Genomic DNA, 17,302 nt, shown 5'->3' with positions numbered 1-17,302 from the left:
GAGAAGACAGAGTAACAGGGAAGGGTGAAGAGGTGTCAGGGCAGCTCACAAGGGCTCTGCAGCTCTCCCTTTCGTGGCACCTGCTCATCATGGTCATCATCACACACATGGTGTCACAGCCACAGCTGGCACATCACACTCTGCTGTGGGGTGTGGTTTTGTCCCATGAAGGTGGAAAGTGGGGCAGGTGTGTGCCTTCCCCCTCCCAAAACACCTGTGGTTCTGTGACTGACATCTCTTTGGAGAGATGGAAGTGACAGGAGTGTTCCTGTGAGACAGCCTGTCGCTGCCCAGAACGAGAGGGCAAGGGCTGGGGCGAGAGAGGCTCCATGCAGCAGCATCCCTTCAGCAGCAGCAGGCTGAGGATGCAGCATGGGCACCCCCAGGGGCAGAGGACAAGAGTCATTTTCTCCCCTTTCCCCAAGCTCTTCTTCCGCCTCTGGCTTGCTAAAAGGCACCAGAGGATGAAAGGTGGAGGATGCTGTAGGCACAGGGGCTAGGGACTGTATTTAGAGCGTCAATCTTGGAGCACAGGACAGGGTCTCCAAGGCATTCGAGAGTGGGGGATCTTCAAAGGCTGCTGCAGAATGGGGAAGGAAACAGGGAGCAGTTTGGGCAGCCCCCCTGGTCCCAGCAAAGCAAACCCAGAGACACAAGCCTGCCCCAGCCTCCTCGGTGGAAGAATTAGCACAGCTCACCAAGAGTCAGATCCAGCATAATACTGTAGACAACAGAGATAAATTATCCTCAGATGGACTAATTGCTGCCCAGTAGCAGCGTCTGGGGCTGGTGTGAGGAGGGCAGAACCTCCTCCCTCGGGCAGGGACCGCACAAGGGCTTTGGGGATGCTTGTCCAAGCCTCGGCTGCCTCAGCCCAGCTTCCCAGATGGCTCCTGGTGTCGTGTGGGACATCTGAGCACAAGCAGCAAGTGGGAGAGAGACCCACGGTAGCATCCCCATCATCCTCCCATCCACCTCCCCCCCCACACACACCCCCCCTCCCCGCAGTATTCCCAGCCTCCAGCCCGTTTGCCGGGTGCCAGGCGGGTGCTGTAAGCCCACAGTGCCACCACGCGGTCACTCGCACCCCAAAGGCTGTCCCAAAATCCCCTGCACCCTTTCGACCCCTCCGAAACACCTCCCGGGAGCCCCCAGCACACACACCCCCCTCCCCCATTGCCCCCCTGCAAAGGGCGATGCTGCCCTGCGCTTGCTCCCGCCTGCCCCGGGGGCACCTGTGGGGCAGGGAAAGGGTTAAGGAGCCGGCGAGGAGGAGGAGGGTGAGGATGGAGCTGTGGCAAGGATCAGTCCCTTGTCTCTGGCCTTGCGATTAGCCACTCTGTTTTGCTGTGGAGGGCCTGCTTGAATAATTTAGCTGGGAGGCTCATTAACCAGGCTCTGGCCTTCGTCTGCCTGCTGAAGGCTGAAATAGCCATTAGGAGGAACATGCGTAAGGAGCCAGCACAGCCTCCCCTCCCTGCCAGCCCTCCTCCCTCTCCTGCCCTCTCCCCCTCTCCCTCCTGCTTCCTCTCCCTCTTCCCCTCTCCCTTCTGCTCCCTCTCCCTCTTCCCCTCTTCCTTCTGCTCCCTCTCCCCTCTCTTCTCCTCTCCCTCACTCTGATGCCATGTCACCTGCCTGCTCCCTCTCCAGCCCTGCCCCAGTGGCACTGTCCCGCATGCAACCCCCGTGCCTCAGTTTCCCTCCTGTAGACTGCAGTACAGTGCTGCAGCTGGAGCTCATGGCACTTCCCACCCCCCTCCCCACTGACACCTGGGCTGCACCTAAACAAGGCCAATGAGGGAGACCTCCAGGAACCCCGCAGGTCCACAGGGCACAGGGGGGATTCACACAGACACGGCTGCAGGGATGTTCTGTTTTGCACCCATGTCGTGAGGCTTGGGCACCCTCTTGATGCTCCAAGCTCACTGCTGCAGCGAGGGCATCCTCAGCCAGCTCTCTGCATCCTTCCCCTCTCTGGCACAGCATGCAGAGGGGTGCCAGGGTGGTGCCCAGCTTCACTGCACCAACATCAGCACAGGCTGCTGCACAGCAAGGCAAGGTGCGTGCCTGGTGCTGTGGGACTTGGATTCACCCTTGCAGCCCTCGTGGAAAAGGGGTTTCCCAGCCCACGGGTGCTCCCTGAACTCCATCATCACCACATCCCAGTTTTCATCTCCTTTAAGCAATGGCCACGGGCAGGGCATCTCCTTGTCAGGGTTGGCTGTGTGGTGGGGGTGATGCCAGAACCACGGAGGTGTCACGCTGGGGCTGCCAGGTCTGCTAGGTTTGGTCCAAAAGCTCTCCTTAGAGAGAAGAGCATGTCCTGGGACACCCTGGGTGGATGCATGGGGGCAAGGAGTAACAAAGGAAGGGAAGAGGGACCACCACCCTCCAGACAGCCTTTCCATCCTGGTGCACATACAGTCCAGGGACTGCATTTTACAGAAAGGTGCTGTGCCAAGGTGCTGTAGTTAGACCCACACTCTGCCCATAGCAGTACAACCATCCAGGTACCAAGAGTTGTTGATTTCAGTCTTAGGAGAGATTTTTACCAACCTACAAAGGCAAAACTTACCAGCTGAGAGGTATTGTGTCTCATCTTCCCACGTGCCCCAGTTTACGGCATTTTGGAGTCTTCCTGCAGCTCTGGCTGTGCTCCTGCCCAGAGCACTGGGCACACGTGTGTCTGGGAAAGCCCAGTGAGGAGTGAACACTTGGTTGGGTTAAAAATCCTCTTCTGGCTCCCATGTCTAGGACCAGCTGATAAGGCCATGTGAAGGCTGCTCCCCACTCCGTGCTCTCGTCCTGTCTCCAGTTGCCTCCATGTCCTTTGGAAGGCAGAGCCCTGGGATGGGATGGGATGGGATGGGATGGGATGGGATGGGATGGGATGGGATGGGATGGGATGGGATGGGATGCTCTGCCTGGCTGCTGAAAGCATTAACCCTGCCAGTCCTCCTGCAGAGCTGAATTCTCTCTGCTGTTTCAGGTTGTTCCTCCTCGTCCTGCCATAAGCAGTCCTTCTACCTCCCTTTGAGGACCTCTGGTCTTTTGGAGGATCATCCATCAACAAGTTTATCTCTCCCCAGGGATGTGGCAGAGAAAGCCATGAGCGCTGTAGCTTAATGGGGTCAAGAGTGCAGCACCTCCTCCCCATAGCAACGTCTCTGTTGTGGCCTTGCAGACAATTTCACCCGTACCTGCCAACCTCCTCTGCCGTTCCATCCCTCATTAGAGATGGTGAGCTGCCAGAGGAGAAGGTGATCTGCTGTGCAGAGCTCAGTCCAGGGCAAGATCTCGTGGGTGACCTCAGCAGCAGGCATGGGACAGAGGCCCCCAGATGCCCGGGCAGCTGATAAACACAGACCTCCTTGTAAACCGTGTCTCCTCCTGCACTGGCAGCAGTCCCCTTGTTCAGGACCTGGTGACAACCTCACCTCAGTGGGTCACTGCTCTTTCTCTTTCCCTGGCAGCCCCCCCAAAGGAGCCAGTGCTGATGTGCCGGTCCAACAACTACCCAAAAGGTTTCTACTGCAGCTGGCACCTGCCCACTCCCACCTACATCCCCAACTCCTTCAACATCTCCGTCATGTAAGTGCCTGGGAAGGGAGGGTGTGGTTGGCTGAGTGTTCGTCTCTGCAGCCTGGAGCAGGTCCCAGGTACTGCCATGAAGTCTTGGGGCAGTGGGTCTGACCTGAGATGAGCATATGGGATAGATGTTCCAAATCAATGGGCCTGGGGAAGGATGCTCCACAGACACCCCAACTGGATGCTTGGCATGGGGGCTTTATCCCAGGAAAGTTCCAGTTTCCCCAGAGGGGACCAGGAGTTGTTCCCAGCATTCAGGTCCCCTTTCCCTGCCCCCCAAGTCCATCCTCTCTTCATTGTTTGTCCACAGTGGAGGTTGTACCCACTGTTTTTGGGCACAGTGGCACAGCCATGCTCCCTCCTGCCATACACTGGCCGCGGATGGGCAGCAGCAGTGTCCCTCATCTAGAGCTGGCCATGCCATGGCATTGTCCCCCTCCCCATGCCTGGGTCCCGGCACAGCCCTTACACAGGCTGGTGCTGTGCATTATCTTCTGTGGCTTGTGTCACCAGGAGGAAGAAGACCCCATTTCTCTCAGAGGAGGGATGTAGTGAACCCCAAACCCAGCAGGGTCTCACCCTTTCCTTGGGGCTAGCATGAGGAGGATCCCTGCAGCCTCTGTGCAGGCACAGGATAAAACATCACGTGCATGAGACTGCAAATGCCCCGTCAAGGGGAAAGCACCCCTTTGGTGGCAGCAGGGGTTGGTGCATGAGAGCTGTTGGCAGGGTGGGGACACCACTGCTCCTGCCTCCTCTCTCCAGCAGCATGGATGCATCCCCACACCAAGCACTGCTCTGTAGGTAACAGCTCTTCTCCCCTCTGCTTTCCAGACATGGCACGAGAGAGATGGTCTGTGAGAAGGACACCTTTCCCAAAAACAGGTGCCACATCAGATACCTCCAGCTCTTCTCCACGTTGAAGTACAAGGTGACTCTGACAGTCACGAATGCTCTGGGCAAAAACTCCACCACTCTCACCTTTGACGAGTTCACCATAGGTAACGTCCGCGGCAGCAACCGGCCTCTCTGAGGAGGTGTTGGGGGTGTCTTGCTCTGCATGCAGCATCACCCAACAGAGCAACGGGCCAGGGAAGGGGCGGGCTCTCCAGGTCCAGCCTCTGCCTATCCAGGCATGAGATGGTCCTAGGGTCTGAGCCACACTGGCAGCCTCCCCATGCTTCTCTGAAGCTCATGGCCCCGCTGTAACCGATGCTGACACCTGAGCATCCTGGGGCAGCCAGGCAGGTTGCCCACAGGCAGCCCCCGTGCTGGTCCCATCAGTGGCCTGGTGCCCTGGCAGGTCCTCAGTGGTCCAGATTGGTCCTGTGGTAGTTGAGCTCCTCCCTGCTTGGGGCTGGGGAAGCAGCTGCTGTACGTCAGGGCAGAGGGCTGCAAAACTCCTGTGGTCCACACAGCATTGCCCTTCTTGTCCCTGTGAGTGCCGCTAGAAGAGAAGTTCAGTATTTGTGCTGGAAGCTGAGTAATGGAATTAGGACTGGGGAGATTAAAATGTCCCATCTTCTTCCCACCATCCCTAGGCAGGGTAAAGCTCTTCCAAAGTCATCATCCTCCAGCACTGCTCCTGAAAAACTAATTTCCCCCCTTGCACCACTTCAGGCAGCAGATGCTGTGCCATGTGGGACATGCCGGGCTGCCCGTGCTGCTGGCTGTGCCAGGGGGATGCTGCCTGACCATGGCCATACCCACCAGGCAGATGCTCTTCTGACCGTGAAGAGCCAAGCGCTTCTGTGCCAGGCAGGAGGAAGGAGGGAGCTGGGCACGGGGCTCTTGCCACCATCCACAGCTGGGACAAGACCGCCTGTCGTCAAAGAACAGGGAAAATGGGAGAGAACAGAGCTCAGGAACGCGTCGAAAAACAATTTGCTGGTTACATGTGGCAATTACTGGACCAGAAAAACAAATAAATGAATCCTTGAAGTGCAGCCAGCAGTCAGTCTTCGCCTTCAACGCGCTGCGTATCCCAGTCCTGAGCAGCTGGAAGTGTGGCCCCTGCTATGCTGGATTTTCCCCTTTTTGCCCCAAATCCTGCGAAACATCAAAGGTGCCAGCTTGGAACAGAGCAGGGAGTACTTTTTTTGGCACGGGCACCGTCCTGCCATGTGTCCCTGCAGCAGTGGTCCGTCTCTGAAGCGTGTGTTGGCTGGTGCTCTGCGGGCACTGGTAACAAGGCAAGGAGCTTAGCAGGGAAGCGGTGGAGTTCTGGTCACCCGGGTGCCTTTAAATGGAAATCATTGTGTTTGTGGAAGATACACTCCTTAGAAACGAAGGTAACCTCCAGCCTGCAGGACCCAGAGCAGCAATTAAGCTGCATTTTCCAAGTTCCTTGCATTCCCTCCTGCAGGAGTTCAGGGCATCGTCCCGTAACATCTGCATCCCACCCATGCCCTGCCTGGCTTCCCAAACATCTGATCCTCTCTCCAGCACACAAGGGCAACCCCCCTGGGAAGCACACCCAGCTGCAAGCCCCGGGCATCCCAGCACCAGTGTAAGCCGGATCCAGCCCAGCGGTTTGAACTCAGCTGGGGTCGGAGGAGCAGTGAGAGAGCCCAGCGATGGCCGGGGCCGGCTGTTAACGCCGGTGTAACATCGCTGCCTCTCCAAGAGAGCTTGGAAGGCTGCAGGGTACCATGACATGGCCCCACAGCTGTGGTGGGAGGTGAGACCCCCCCATCACCACCTGGCAGATGCTCTAACACCCATCGGGTCAGCACTTGGGGAAGGGGTGATGGGCCAGTGCCCATAGGAAGGGCTGTGTCCTGCACCCCGGAGCCAGCCCACTCCCATAAACAATTCAGTATCCAGTGGCCTTGAAACCTCCACGTTCTGCACAGCTATGGAATTCTGCTCCTCAGGATTTGGTATGGCTGCTGTGTGTAAGAAGCATAGGCACGGTGATAACTGGGTGTCCAAGCAGGCAGTCAGCAGGCTTAGCAGAGTCACTGCAGGATGAACTCGGCCAGTCAGCAGCCGCCTTCCCCGAACAGAGTCCCTCCTTGTGCCATCCCAGTGTTTCCAATTGAAACAAGTGCACTGCATTAGTATGTTTTGCCACCTGGCTTTGCCCTGGGTTGCCTGCTCTCCTTCCAGAGGCTTCTGCATTTCACTGCATCTTCTGACCCTCTTCTCTGTGGCTGCAAAGCCACGGTCGTGTCCCAGCACGGTGGGTGCTGGCAGTGTGGGTCTGGACACAGTAGGTTCCGTAGGGATCTCTATCAACATCAGCCAGGCTGAGATCTCCTCTTGGAAGTTGTGCTGCCAGGTGGAGGGGTGGACAAAACGATGTCACAGGACATCATTGGCTTGTTTGGGAAAAGCTGCATGGAAGCATGGCGACATGTACACGCATCTGGCTAAAGTGGGGAAATGGAGTCAACCGGTGACTGCTTCTCCTAAAACCCCAGGGCTGGAGATGCCAGACCCTGTCCTCTTAGCCTGGAGAAAGCCATCAAACCTTCTGCACAGGGGTTAAACCCCAGGCGTGAAGCCCTGATCTCATGCCCTGCTAGGATGAGCAGCCTGGAGCCAACACCAGAGCGGTGCCGGGCTGGCAGCGATCCCTCCCGGCACCATCCGAGCCAGAAGCAGACCCACTGCTGGGCTGGACCACACACCCGGCCTGGGCAAACACAAAAAGTTTTTGCTTCCTGCCTCCTTCCTCCCTCTGTGGAGCCCCCAGAGGAAAATCCCTTCCTCAGCCACTCGGAAGATGGGCTTTAATTGAGTGGAAAATGACTGGTACTTTCTTTTGCTGTCCGGAGCCCATGCCTGGCTCGCAGTCGTGCCATGCTGGTTATTAGCAGCCAGCTGCCAGGGGTCACTCTGCATTGTCATTTTCAATGATGGCTCAAAAAGCTTTTCCAGCCCTCTGGCCCCCGTCTCTCGTCGGTAGGAGATCCAGGCTGCCTTCCTCCTCATCTTGCTCCTGGAAATTGTTTTCATAATTACATCTCCTGCAAATGCACTGATATTAATAAAGGTGAGCGTGGGGAGGGCAAGGTTCTGCAAAGCCCTGCAGACGTCAGGGCTCCAGCCCAAGGCAAGGGGAGGTGGGGAAGGGGCTGAAGGAGATGGTGGGGAGAGGAGCCAGGAGGCAGAGGAAGGTGCAGGGAGGAGTGAAGTGGTGTGTTAGGAGCTGCCACCTCCCTTGCGATGGCTAGGACGGGATGACAACATCTGTGGCCTTCCAGGACACAACCTCACCTCCCTCACTTGTCTTTCACCCCAAGAACCAGGTAGCTGGTGTGTGCCTGCCCCAGGAGAGCGGGGACATCATCACCACACAGCAACTCCGGCATCCCACCTCAGTGTCTTTTTTCTTGTGTTAAGCCTGGGGCAAATTAGCAGGAGAAGCTATGCACAGCATGAAAAGGAGGAAGGGGGCTTGGACAGGGCCTTGCAGGCATGGGTGCACTCCCCCCAGGTCTGCCATCCATCCCTTGTGTGACCTTGGGAAGGTCATTGGATCACCTCAGCTCTGTCTCTGGGGCATTTAGGACACAGAGCATCTCAGAGGGGCTGCACGAGGACAAACGCGCCCGTGTCTGTGCAGAATTCAGTCTCTGAACACGGGTATACAGTTGCCTAGGCAGAAGGTCAGTTCAATTCATACTACTTAGGGAGGCAGAATTAAATTACCCAGACTGACATTTGGCTAAGACATGGAGTTTAATATCCCTCTGCTCATGGAAAATGCCAGGGGATATTTAACGGCCGCAAGGGATCCATTTTAGCGCTCGTTGGGAGGGATGGGTTGGGCGACAGGCCCCTCCGTGCTCCAGGGTCTCAGCTGCCTTTCTGAACTGCTGGACTTCATTCTGAGACGTGTCTAACAACAGCCAGGGGCCATGGACAGCTAAAGACTCGATGCTAAGTGTGAGCAGTGCAGAGCCTTTAGGAAAAGCCACTCTCTACGGCTCTTCTCCTGCGACGAGCCTGGACATGGCAGCCAAAAACCAACTAGGAAGAGCTGTGAATCGCCTCCCAGCCAAGTCCCCTTCCCAGGAATGTCTCATGATGCTCCCTCTGCTCTGCAGGATAATATTACATCTGGTGTTGTAGCCGCTTAACCAGTACTCAGCCTAATGCCCGCCGTCCATTATTATTATTACTATTATTGCTTTTATTGTGTTACTGCCTGCAGGCCCGCGCTGAGGGCAGGGATCTATTATGCTGGCTGATGTACAGCCAGACAGCCCCTGTCTTGCCATGCGTGGGCTAAATGGAGGCAGACAAAGGCTGGAGAAGGAGGAGCGCTCATCCCTGTGCGTGGAGCAGGGACCCGGGAGACTGCAAAGGATAAAGGACTCCTCAAGGTCAAACAGAAATTGGGAAGCTGGATATAGCCCCTCACCCCTCAAATGGCCTCTGTGGGACCAGCCTTGGTGTTTCCCATGAGCAAAGTGCAATGAGTTCTGTCCTAGGAGACATGGGTCTGTCCTCACTGGACTGGCTGCTGGAGGTACAGTCCCCTCTCCTGGCTCTTGCATCCCCACCACCTTGAAGGGACATGGCAGGAACAGCTTTGGATTTGTGCCCCTGGAATGGCTGGCACTGCTGTGCTTTCTGGCATGTGTGTGCTTTCTAGCAGGTGTCCCTTGGAAGGGGGGACACATGGAGGGGGGTGGCAGGGACTGCTGGTTTACCCATTAACCCGCAGCATCATTTGAAGGCTCTCTGCAGCTGGGAACCCAGCCTCTCCGATGGCTGGGCTCTGCTGTGCTTTTCAGAGCCAGGACAGGCCTCCCATGTGCACTGGGGACAGCCTCCAGCCTGCATGAGCAGGGCTGGGGGATGCATCCCACCAAAACAAGCAGGCAACTCCTACCTCAGCATCACTATTTTTGTTTTAATTTTTGCTTTCCTCCAGCCCACCACCATGGCACTTCTCATTGCTGCACGACTGCATTTAAGCACCCCTCTGTCATGGCTCCAGGTTGGCCCACCACATAACCAGGCCAGCACCCCTGCACTACCCCCAGGGAGTAGTATCCCTTCATGTCCATCCCCAGCCCAGCACTTTCCTTCCCTCTTCACCACTGCTGAGCCACAGTTCAGAGTCGCCCGCATTTGTTCAGCCAGGCAGGCTTCTGTTTTGCAAGGGGAGCCCGCCAAGCCAGCAATGGATTTATACTTTTCCATATGCGTTTGGACTCCAAGTCCCTGTCAGTGGAAGCTGGTGTCCAGCCTGAGCCCAGGGATTCAAAGTGAGCAAAGGGATTGCACAACCATCTGGAGTAGCTCAGCACAGCACGGCTCAGCATGTTGCCCCTCCTGCCAAGGATAAAGCTGGAAATGGAAAATTGTGTCCTGTGCTGTTGAAGAGAGGGGTCAGTGGGAGCTGGGAGGTGGCACCAGGCACCTGTGGTCAGGTCCATGGCTGCTTGCTCACCTGATGCTCCCCAAGCCCCTGGGAGCATTCTTTGAGAGTGCAGTGAGCATGGAGGAAGCTGCCCAGACCTCCTTGTGCTCACTGCAGCAGAGAGAAGCAGGGAGACTGTCAGGGTGGTGGTGAAGAAGACGATGAAGGAAGATTACCCCAGCACCTGTGCCAGGGTGCTGGGCAGGAGGGCTGGGGAGAGGCAGATGGTGATGAGCTACATCTCAGGGGGGACAAGGCCAGTTCTGGGTCCCACAACAGTGATGGGGCTGTGGCTTCATTTCAGCAGCTCCCCCTCTACTTCACCTGCAGCTGAGAAAGTGGGTTTGAAGGCATCACAGGCTGATTTCTCCAGAGAGGAGCAAGTGCTGCAGGGAGGGGGTCTTCCTGAGGGCTGCAAAGCCATCATCATCCTGGAGCAGAGACGGCAACGAAATGGTGCACACATGGCCCCACTTGCAGCAGATCAGCCCCACACCAGTGCTCAGTCCCATACAGCCTCAAGCAGAGAGAGAGATGCCCTCAATGCACAGGGCAGGGCTGCAGGCCGCGGGCTGCAGGCTAGCAAGGGAGCAGCTCGCTTGCCACCACCACCTCCTTCCTCTCCCAGGGTACGGGAAGTCCCTGTGTGGACATCCCCTCCCAGCCGCAGCAGGAGGAGAAGACCTCTGACCACAGGGCAGGAGCTCTGTCAGGGATGGACTCCCCACAGCCCCAACATCCCTGTTCCATGCTTGAGCGTGGAGTCTGACACTGGCAGCTTCAAAAGGCTGCTGCTCCAGGTGGTCAGAGGCAGATTTCAGGCCCACATGTGGACTTCAGAGGGGGTTAAGAGCCCACCTGGGACATAGAGTGCACAGAGAGCCCTCTTCCACCCCAGGCACAGCTGCCAGTCCACCTTCCCATGCCCAGCTCCTTCCTGGCCATGTAAAAAGGAGAAGTCTGGGTGTACCTTTTCTTGTAGCTTTGTGATTTGAGTTTGAGCTTTTGGGACTCAGGCAAACCCTTGGGGAGGAGCAAGTCTAGCTCTGCAGCGGGCAGAGCTGTTTGTCACAGCCTGCCGACGATTAGCTCCCAGCTCTCTAAAAGTAGCTGCAGCTTCACAGCACATAGCATAGACAATTAATACTCACTTCAAATACTTGTCAGGTAGCAAGAAAATATCCCTGTATCCCACAAGCAGTGCAGGGCCAAGAGAGAGAGAGAGAGCGCGGCCTAGGGTGGAAGGTGACAACAGCAACCCTTGGCCCTTGGTAAAGGAGATGTACCAACACTTTGAACCCCCAAAATCCCAGCCTTAAACCCAAGGGCCAAATCATGTTACTGGGAGGTGAGTGGGTCTGAATATGTGTCAGGCTCCCATGAATCGGGAGGTGGAAGGAAGGAGCAGCATTCGGGCTTGGTGGGCTGCTCTCCCTGACCCAGGCGGCCCCGCGGAGGAGGGGTGATCTCTGCCCGGCGCAGGTTGTTTCCATGTGTCTCCAGCTCCAGCACTCCCTTGACAGTGGTTATTTTGAGCCAAGGCAGCCGTAGCGCTGGTCTGGACAGGAAAAGGTGATTTGCTTCTAATCTGTTTGGGAAATGGACATTGTGCACGTTGGCTGCACTCCTTGGAAAGCAGGCAGCATGAAGCTCAGCCAGCTGTGTGTCAGGAAGGGTGGCACATGCAAAGCCTTACCAGCCACTCTCTTTTCTTTCAGTAAAACCAGACCCTCCGGAGAGCGTGGTGGCCAAGCCCGTGCCAAACAACCCCCGGCGGCTGGAAGTGTCGTGGCAAAACCCATCGTCCTGGCCCGACCCTGAGTCTTTCCCGCTCAAGTTCTTCTTGCGGTATCGGCCCCTCATCCTGGACCAGTGGCAACACGTAAGCGATGCTGAGCAGGCCGGGATGGGAGGGAGGGAGCAGCTGGTGGCTGGGAACAAGTGGCACTGGGAACAAATGGTCGGGGACCAAAAAAAACCCCAAAACCAAAATATATATACTGCCCAGGCATCCCAGACCCTTTTCCTCTCCTTCTCTGTCTCTTCTCCCTTTTTATTTCCTCTCTGCCTCTCTTCTAACTCACATCCTACCTACAAACGGCTCTGCAGCCTCTCCCCGCTCCGCGTTTTCATCCACGACCCCTATCTACTTCCCATACATATGTTCTATATAAAACCTGCCAACGAGATGTAAAAGGCATTTAAAGTATAAATGTCACCACATTTAAATGCGCCTCTGCCACATTTAGATTTTGAACTGAAGATAAAATACAGCTCACCGTAACTCAGAGCGCAGTCACAGAGCGGTTGCCACGATGTTATCGTATTTCTTACTTTTATTTCTTGTTTCTTTAAAAAAAAAATAGTGAAATCCTTGGCAGTGCGGAGGACAGATTTCATTTGTTAGCTGCAGGAAGATAACGAATGGGCTTTTTTTTTTTTTTGCCTTTTTTTGCGCTTTTTTGCCTTTTTTTTTTCCCCCCCCTCTCTCTTTTTTCTGTGTGCTGCTTGCATGCTCGGTTTGTGAAAGAAAGCAATCTGCTGCTCAAGGAGAGGTGCTGCTATGCTGGCACAGCTCCTCCAGCATCCCCTCTGCGCTGGGCTGGGCCAGTGAAAAGCTCATTAGGTCCTTTGCTTGATAAAGCATTTTGTCCAAAAAAAAAAATTACCCAAGCAGGAGGTGGCATCTGGTCCATGGGGAGCTCACCTATGCCGTGGAGCCAGGAGGAGCTTTCTGCCAGCCAGCTCTTCCTGGGAAGAGGAGAGGCTGAGGGAGGGGATGCTTTGCTCATCTGCAAGGTGTTGGTGTGTCCTCGACTTTCCCTGTCTGCATTGGGGTATTTTTTGACAAGGCAGTGCCATGGGTCATGTTTCAGGGGGAAATGTTTGTTGAGGGCTTGGAAAATCAGAGAAGGGTTGGGAGAGGGTTTTCCTGCTTTCCTTTCTTTACCCCTCGCTCCCCTCCCAGGATTGGAAGAGCAGCCATGGAGCATCCTGAGGAGTGAGAGAGCGGAGGTGGAGGTTGGGTCTTGGTCTGCTTTGGGTATTTTTGCTTTAACTGGTGGGAAGAAATGCTCAGATTGTAGAAGCTGTGAAAAAAGGGGGAAGAATTGATGGAAAATACCACAGGCAACATCGCTGTTTTCCAGATGTGAAGCTGGTATGAGAAAAGCTGATGTTTTCACCCCACCAGCCCGATCCAGCTGGGCACCTTGCAAATGCAGGGGATTGCACCTAAAAATAGTGGGAGACCCAGGGAGCCTCCTCCTACCTTGGCATCCTCAGGGTGGCCAGTCCCTTCATCACTGAGTATTGTGTATCATACTTGTGGAATCGAGCCATGCCAGCCCCCCTGTGTGTGGGACCTCCCAGAGGGTGGTGTGGCCTCTCCATCTGTGCTCCCAGGCAGGCAGTGATGGTAGGAAATACAGTGAGGAGCTGGGGACACCAGTGGCAAGGCCACCCTGTCTGAAAAAGCAGCACTCCAGAGGAGCAAAACTTGATTTCTCCCATTTAAAGATACCCTGAGCTGTGGGGAGGGTGCGAGGTACCAGCCCTCATGTTGGATGCAAGGATGGCTGGTAAGGTCTCATCTCCCAGTGTCCTGGGAGAGCACAGCAACCCTGGGATACAGCTTTTAATCAACATTCACTTGCAAGAGACGTGTCTCCCATCACTGCCCAATGGAGAAGTGTGTTTGGGGAGTAATGTGCTCGGTGAGCAAGTGCGAGCGCTCAGCGAGCCAAGTGCCAGGCTTGTTTCCTAACTGCCTGCCCCTCCAGCTGGGTAATGAAAAACCTGATGGTGGATGATTTGAGGAAAACTGCCACTATTCATCAGATGAATTACTCGTGAAGCCTAATTCAATCAGCTCCCAAACACCAGGGGATGGCAGCACTGCTGCAGCCGGAGACCCCCGTGGCATGCTCAGCCTGCTTCGCCCAGAAAGGCACCCTGCAAATGCAGAGGTTTGCACCCAAAAATGAACCCTGATGATGCCAGCATGCTGGGATCATACCCAAGCCATGCTGAGCTCTGCTTTCCTTTCCCTTTGCTAGTTAGCATCCTGGGGGTGTCCTGTTCCCCTAGATCTAGCCCGGAGGAGTGACCCTGTAGGGCCAAACCTGGCTCAGCTCATCCTGTGACGGTGATGTTGAGTCTCTTTTCAAAGGGACAAGTGCCCTGAAGGATGCAGGGGTCATACATGCCACATTTGCATGGGAGTGTCTTAATTATTGTCAAGGTGAAGGTCTTCTGCCACAAACTGCCCACCCCCCATGCCCTCCAGCCCCATCATGGTTCTTGCTATCCCCACTGGATGCCAGCATGGGAAAACCGTGGCACCAACCTGCTTGCTGGCAGCGAGGCAGCTTGGGAGCCCGTCAGGGACACAAGCATCTCTGCCAGCATCCAGGAGGAGCTGGGCAGCCACCCATACACAGCCTGTGGGTTTCAAGCATCTCCTGGGACTCCCACGGCAGCCCCAGGGGAAGCCCAACATCCCCGTGGGAGCAAACCCAGAAGGGAGCACTGCAGACTGCCCAGAGCCACAGATACCCACACAGGCCCCACTTACATGTGGCATTTCTGGGCAGAAGCACCAGTCCCCTTTCCCCCCTCCTCCGCCTCCTGCTATCTTTGCAGCGCCTGATTTATGCACAGCACCTCGGCAGGCAGGACCGCACGAGCACTAATAGGATCAGATGGATGTCGAGCTGTCGAATACCGTAGGGCCTGATTCAATCAGCGTCTGCTTTCTCCCAGGCTCTTCCTTTCAGGATTTTAATAATGCCAGGGCTTGGCACCAGAAGATGAAGCCATCCGTGGCGGGAGCGGTGGATCTTATCGAGACCACCGCTGCGCAAGCTATCCATACGTGCCTTTCCAATCTGGGAGGGAGACAGGCAATGCTTGGCCCCAGTGTCCCCCCCACTATTAGTCAATATCTGGGGCTGACCCTGAGCTGGGGTGAAGGGGGGGAGACACCCTTGTCCCCTTCCCAGTGCTTTGCAAAGGTGGGTTTGAGCCCCGGCGTGGCCTTTCCACTCAGGCCACTTGGCAGCTCCCATGTTGCAGTTTGCTGTGGGAATTACGCTGATGTGCTCTGGGAATTATTATCGTGGAGAGACGGTGATGATGATGAGTTTCCTCATGGGCATCCGGCGGGGTGTGGGCTGGGTGCTCCTTGCAACCATCCTGCCATCTTACAGCAGCTCCCTCAAAACTGGGCACAGGCACTTCCTGGCTGCTCGGGATGCAGGCATGTCACCACATCATCACATCCTGTCACATCAGGTGGCCACTGACTCCCCTCCACGCCACCAGCCCTGAGCTCTACTCAGGCAACTTTAAAGTCATGCTCCTCCCTTTCTGGAAGAGGGGCCGGTGGTTTTGCTGCTGCCAGAAGAGAGATGGGATATTTGTAGCCTAAACAGGTTTTTTATTCTCTCCTTTTGGCAGAATCTCCCCTTCTGTCTCCTAAATATAAAACATTAAATGTTTAGGGTATCCTTTATTTTTCTCCTGCTTTTAAGTTTGTAATTCAAGCCAGATTAGCGTGGTTTCCTCTTCTGTTTTATAGCCCCATCCTGGCCCCAAGCGAGCTCTCCTAATGCTCTCAGATGTTCCTCTAATGGCTTACCTAGGCTGGAACTGGATACCCTTTCCTAATGGATTGCTAATAGCCTGTTTCTGGTTTTACAGGCTCCTTGGGTTAACTCGCAGCAGCAGCGATCGCCACGCTCGCACATGCGATCTCCCCACGAGCCAGTCTGCACGCTCACCCCGAGATGCCGGCGGGTGGCCAGGCACCGTGCCGAGCATCTTTGGGGAGCCCAGGGCAGGTCTTGCTCCCAATTTGCTCCCACCCTGTAGCGTTTGCTGGAGGAGCAGGATCTCCCCTTTTCCCAGTTTTTAGGGGGGGGTTGAAGGGGGGGAAGTTGGCACGAGCTGAGCACTGCCCAGCTCAGCGCACGTCCTGGGAATGTGGCGAGGCTCAGAAGGTATTTCTGAAGCAGCATCGGAGCTGGCAGCCAGGCTGAGGGAGGATTTCCTCCGGTGGGTTGCCAGCAATTTGCAGATGCCGTCGTGAAGTCTAATTGAACCCATTGGCCGCGCTGACAACATGAAATGTTAACGAACCATGAGGCAGGCTGCGCCTCAGATCTGGAGATTTGCAGTAAAAGGTCATGAGATATTTAAAGCTAATAATGTGGTCGGGTTTTCTCTCCTTCCTCTTCTGTTTTGGAAGTATTGGAGGCACATCCGTGAGCGTTTGCAAAAGCTAGAACGGTCCTCCTCTGAAAAAAGGAGGCAGAGGCGCTCCCACCATCCCAGGATTTTAGGAGATGGGGCCACAGAGCCCCCAGTGCAGGCATCTGTGCCAGCTCTTCTGCTGCTGAGCACCTCTGATCCAGGCAGATGATGGGGATTTGGGGACAGGAATGAGCAATCTCTGGGTACTGCCAAATATGTAGTAGTTGGGTTTGTTTGTTTGTGTGAGGAAGGCGTAGTCCTCTGGGCCAGCCACCATCGCTCATGTGTCAGGGGTGGCTGCCAAGGTGGGCTCAGGCTCGGCTCCCAAGGCAAAGGCAACATTTTTTCGGTCAAATAGGTGAATTTCTTGGGCTACCTCTGGAAGCCTTTGCCTTGGGGCAGCCCAGAATAACCTGGAAGTGTGTGCTAATGCGTATCCTGCCTGCAGCGGGCGAGGGGGAGGGATGGAGCCGGGGAAGGCAATTAGTGCCACTGCCTGCCGCAGATGGCAATGTCACTTTGGGGCGGGTGTGCTCCTTCGTGCCCGTCTGCACCTCCCTCGTGCCTCTGCCGCTCTGCCTTTCCCCCCCCCCCCCCCGGCTTCACCCGGCCACCTTGGCACGGAGGTCACCCTGAGCGAGCTGGGTTACAGCTTCACGCCCGGTGGCTTTTACTGCGGCACTTCACTCCCTTCCCCTCCCAGCGGCAAAGTCAGTGATTCAAAAATAAAGAGGAGAGGGGAGGAAGGGGAAAAGGAGTTAATAGGTGGGAGCAGAATGCTGAGGCTGTAACAGTATTGCTTGTAGCTTGGCGTGGGACAGGCAGAGGGTGTCTCACAGTAGGATGGATGTCGGAAATGCTCAGAAATCACCTTCTCCATCCTCCCCCAGCTCCAGGGATGGAGCCAGGCTCAGGATCCTTGGCTGGGATTGTCTGAGTGCTTTCAACGTCCCCCGCCTTGGGAACTGCTAGTGACCTAAAGGTACTGAGCACCCAGCAGGATGAAGGCTCTGGAGGCAGCAGAGCACTCATGCCTTCACCCCTGTGCTTGTGCTTACTGGTGCAGCTGCCTGCAGG

At 55.8% G+C, this 17,302-nt stretch overlaps 1 protein-coding gene across 4 annotated transcripts in view; it reads left to right on the top strand.

Moving 5' to 3' along the window:
- The window catches only part of CNTFR (ciliary neurotrophic factor receptor), a gene marked incomplete at its 3' end in the record, with an annotated part of 215,984 nt that overhangs the window by 189,068 nt on the left and 9,614 nt on the right, over positions 1-17,302 (top strand). For all 4 annotated transcript variants that reach the window (XM_084278237.1, XM_084278235.1, XM_084278238.1 and 1 more), the window contains 3 exons: positions 3,474-3,591; positions 4,423-4,589; positions 11,689-11,852. In XM_084278237.1, the coding sequence (XP_084134363.1) occupies positions 3,474-3,591; positions 4,423-4,589; positions 11,689-11,852 (449 nt within the window). The remainder of the gene's footprint in view (positions 1-3,473; positions 3,592-4,422; positions 4,590-11,688; positions 11,853-17,302) is intronic.

The sequence above is a fragment of the Gallinula chloropus genome (genome assembly GCF_964237585.1).
Source record: "Gallinula chloropus genome assembly, chromosome: Z".
Taxonomy (NCBI): Eukaryota; Metazoa; Chordata; class Aves; order Gruiformes; family Rallidae; genus Gallinula; species Gallinula chloropus.
Note: the sequence above shows the minus strand (reverse complement) of the source record. Positions and strands in the feature narration are given on the sequence as shown.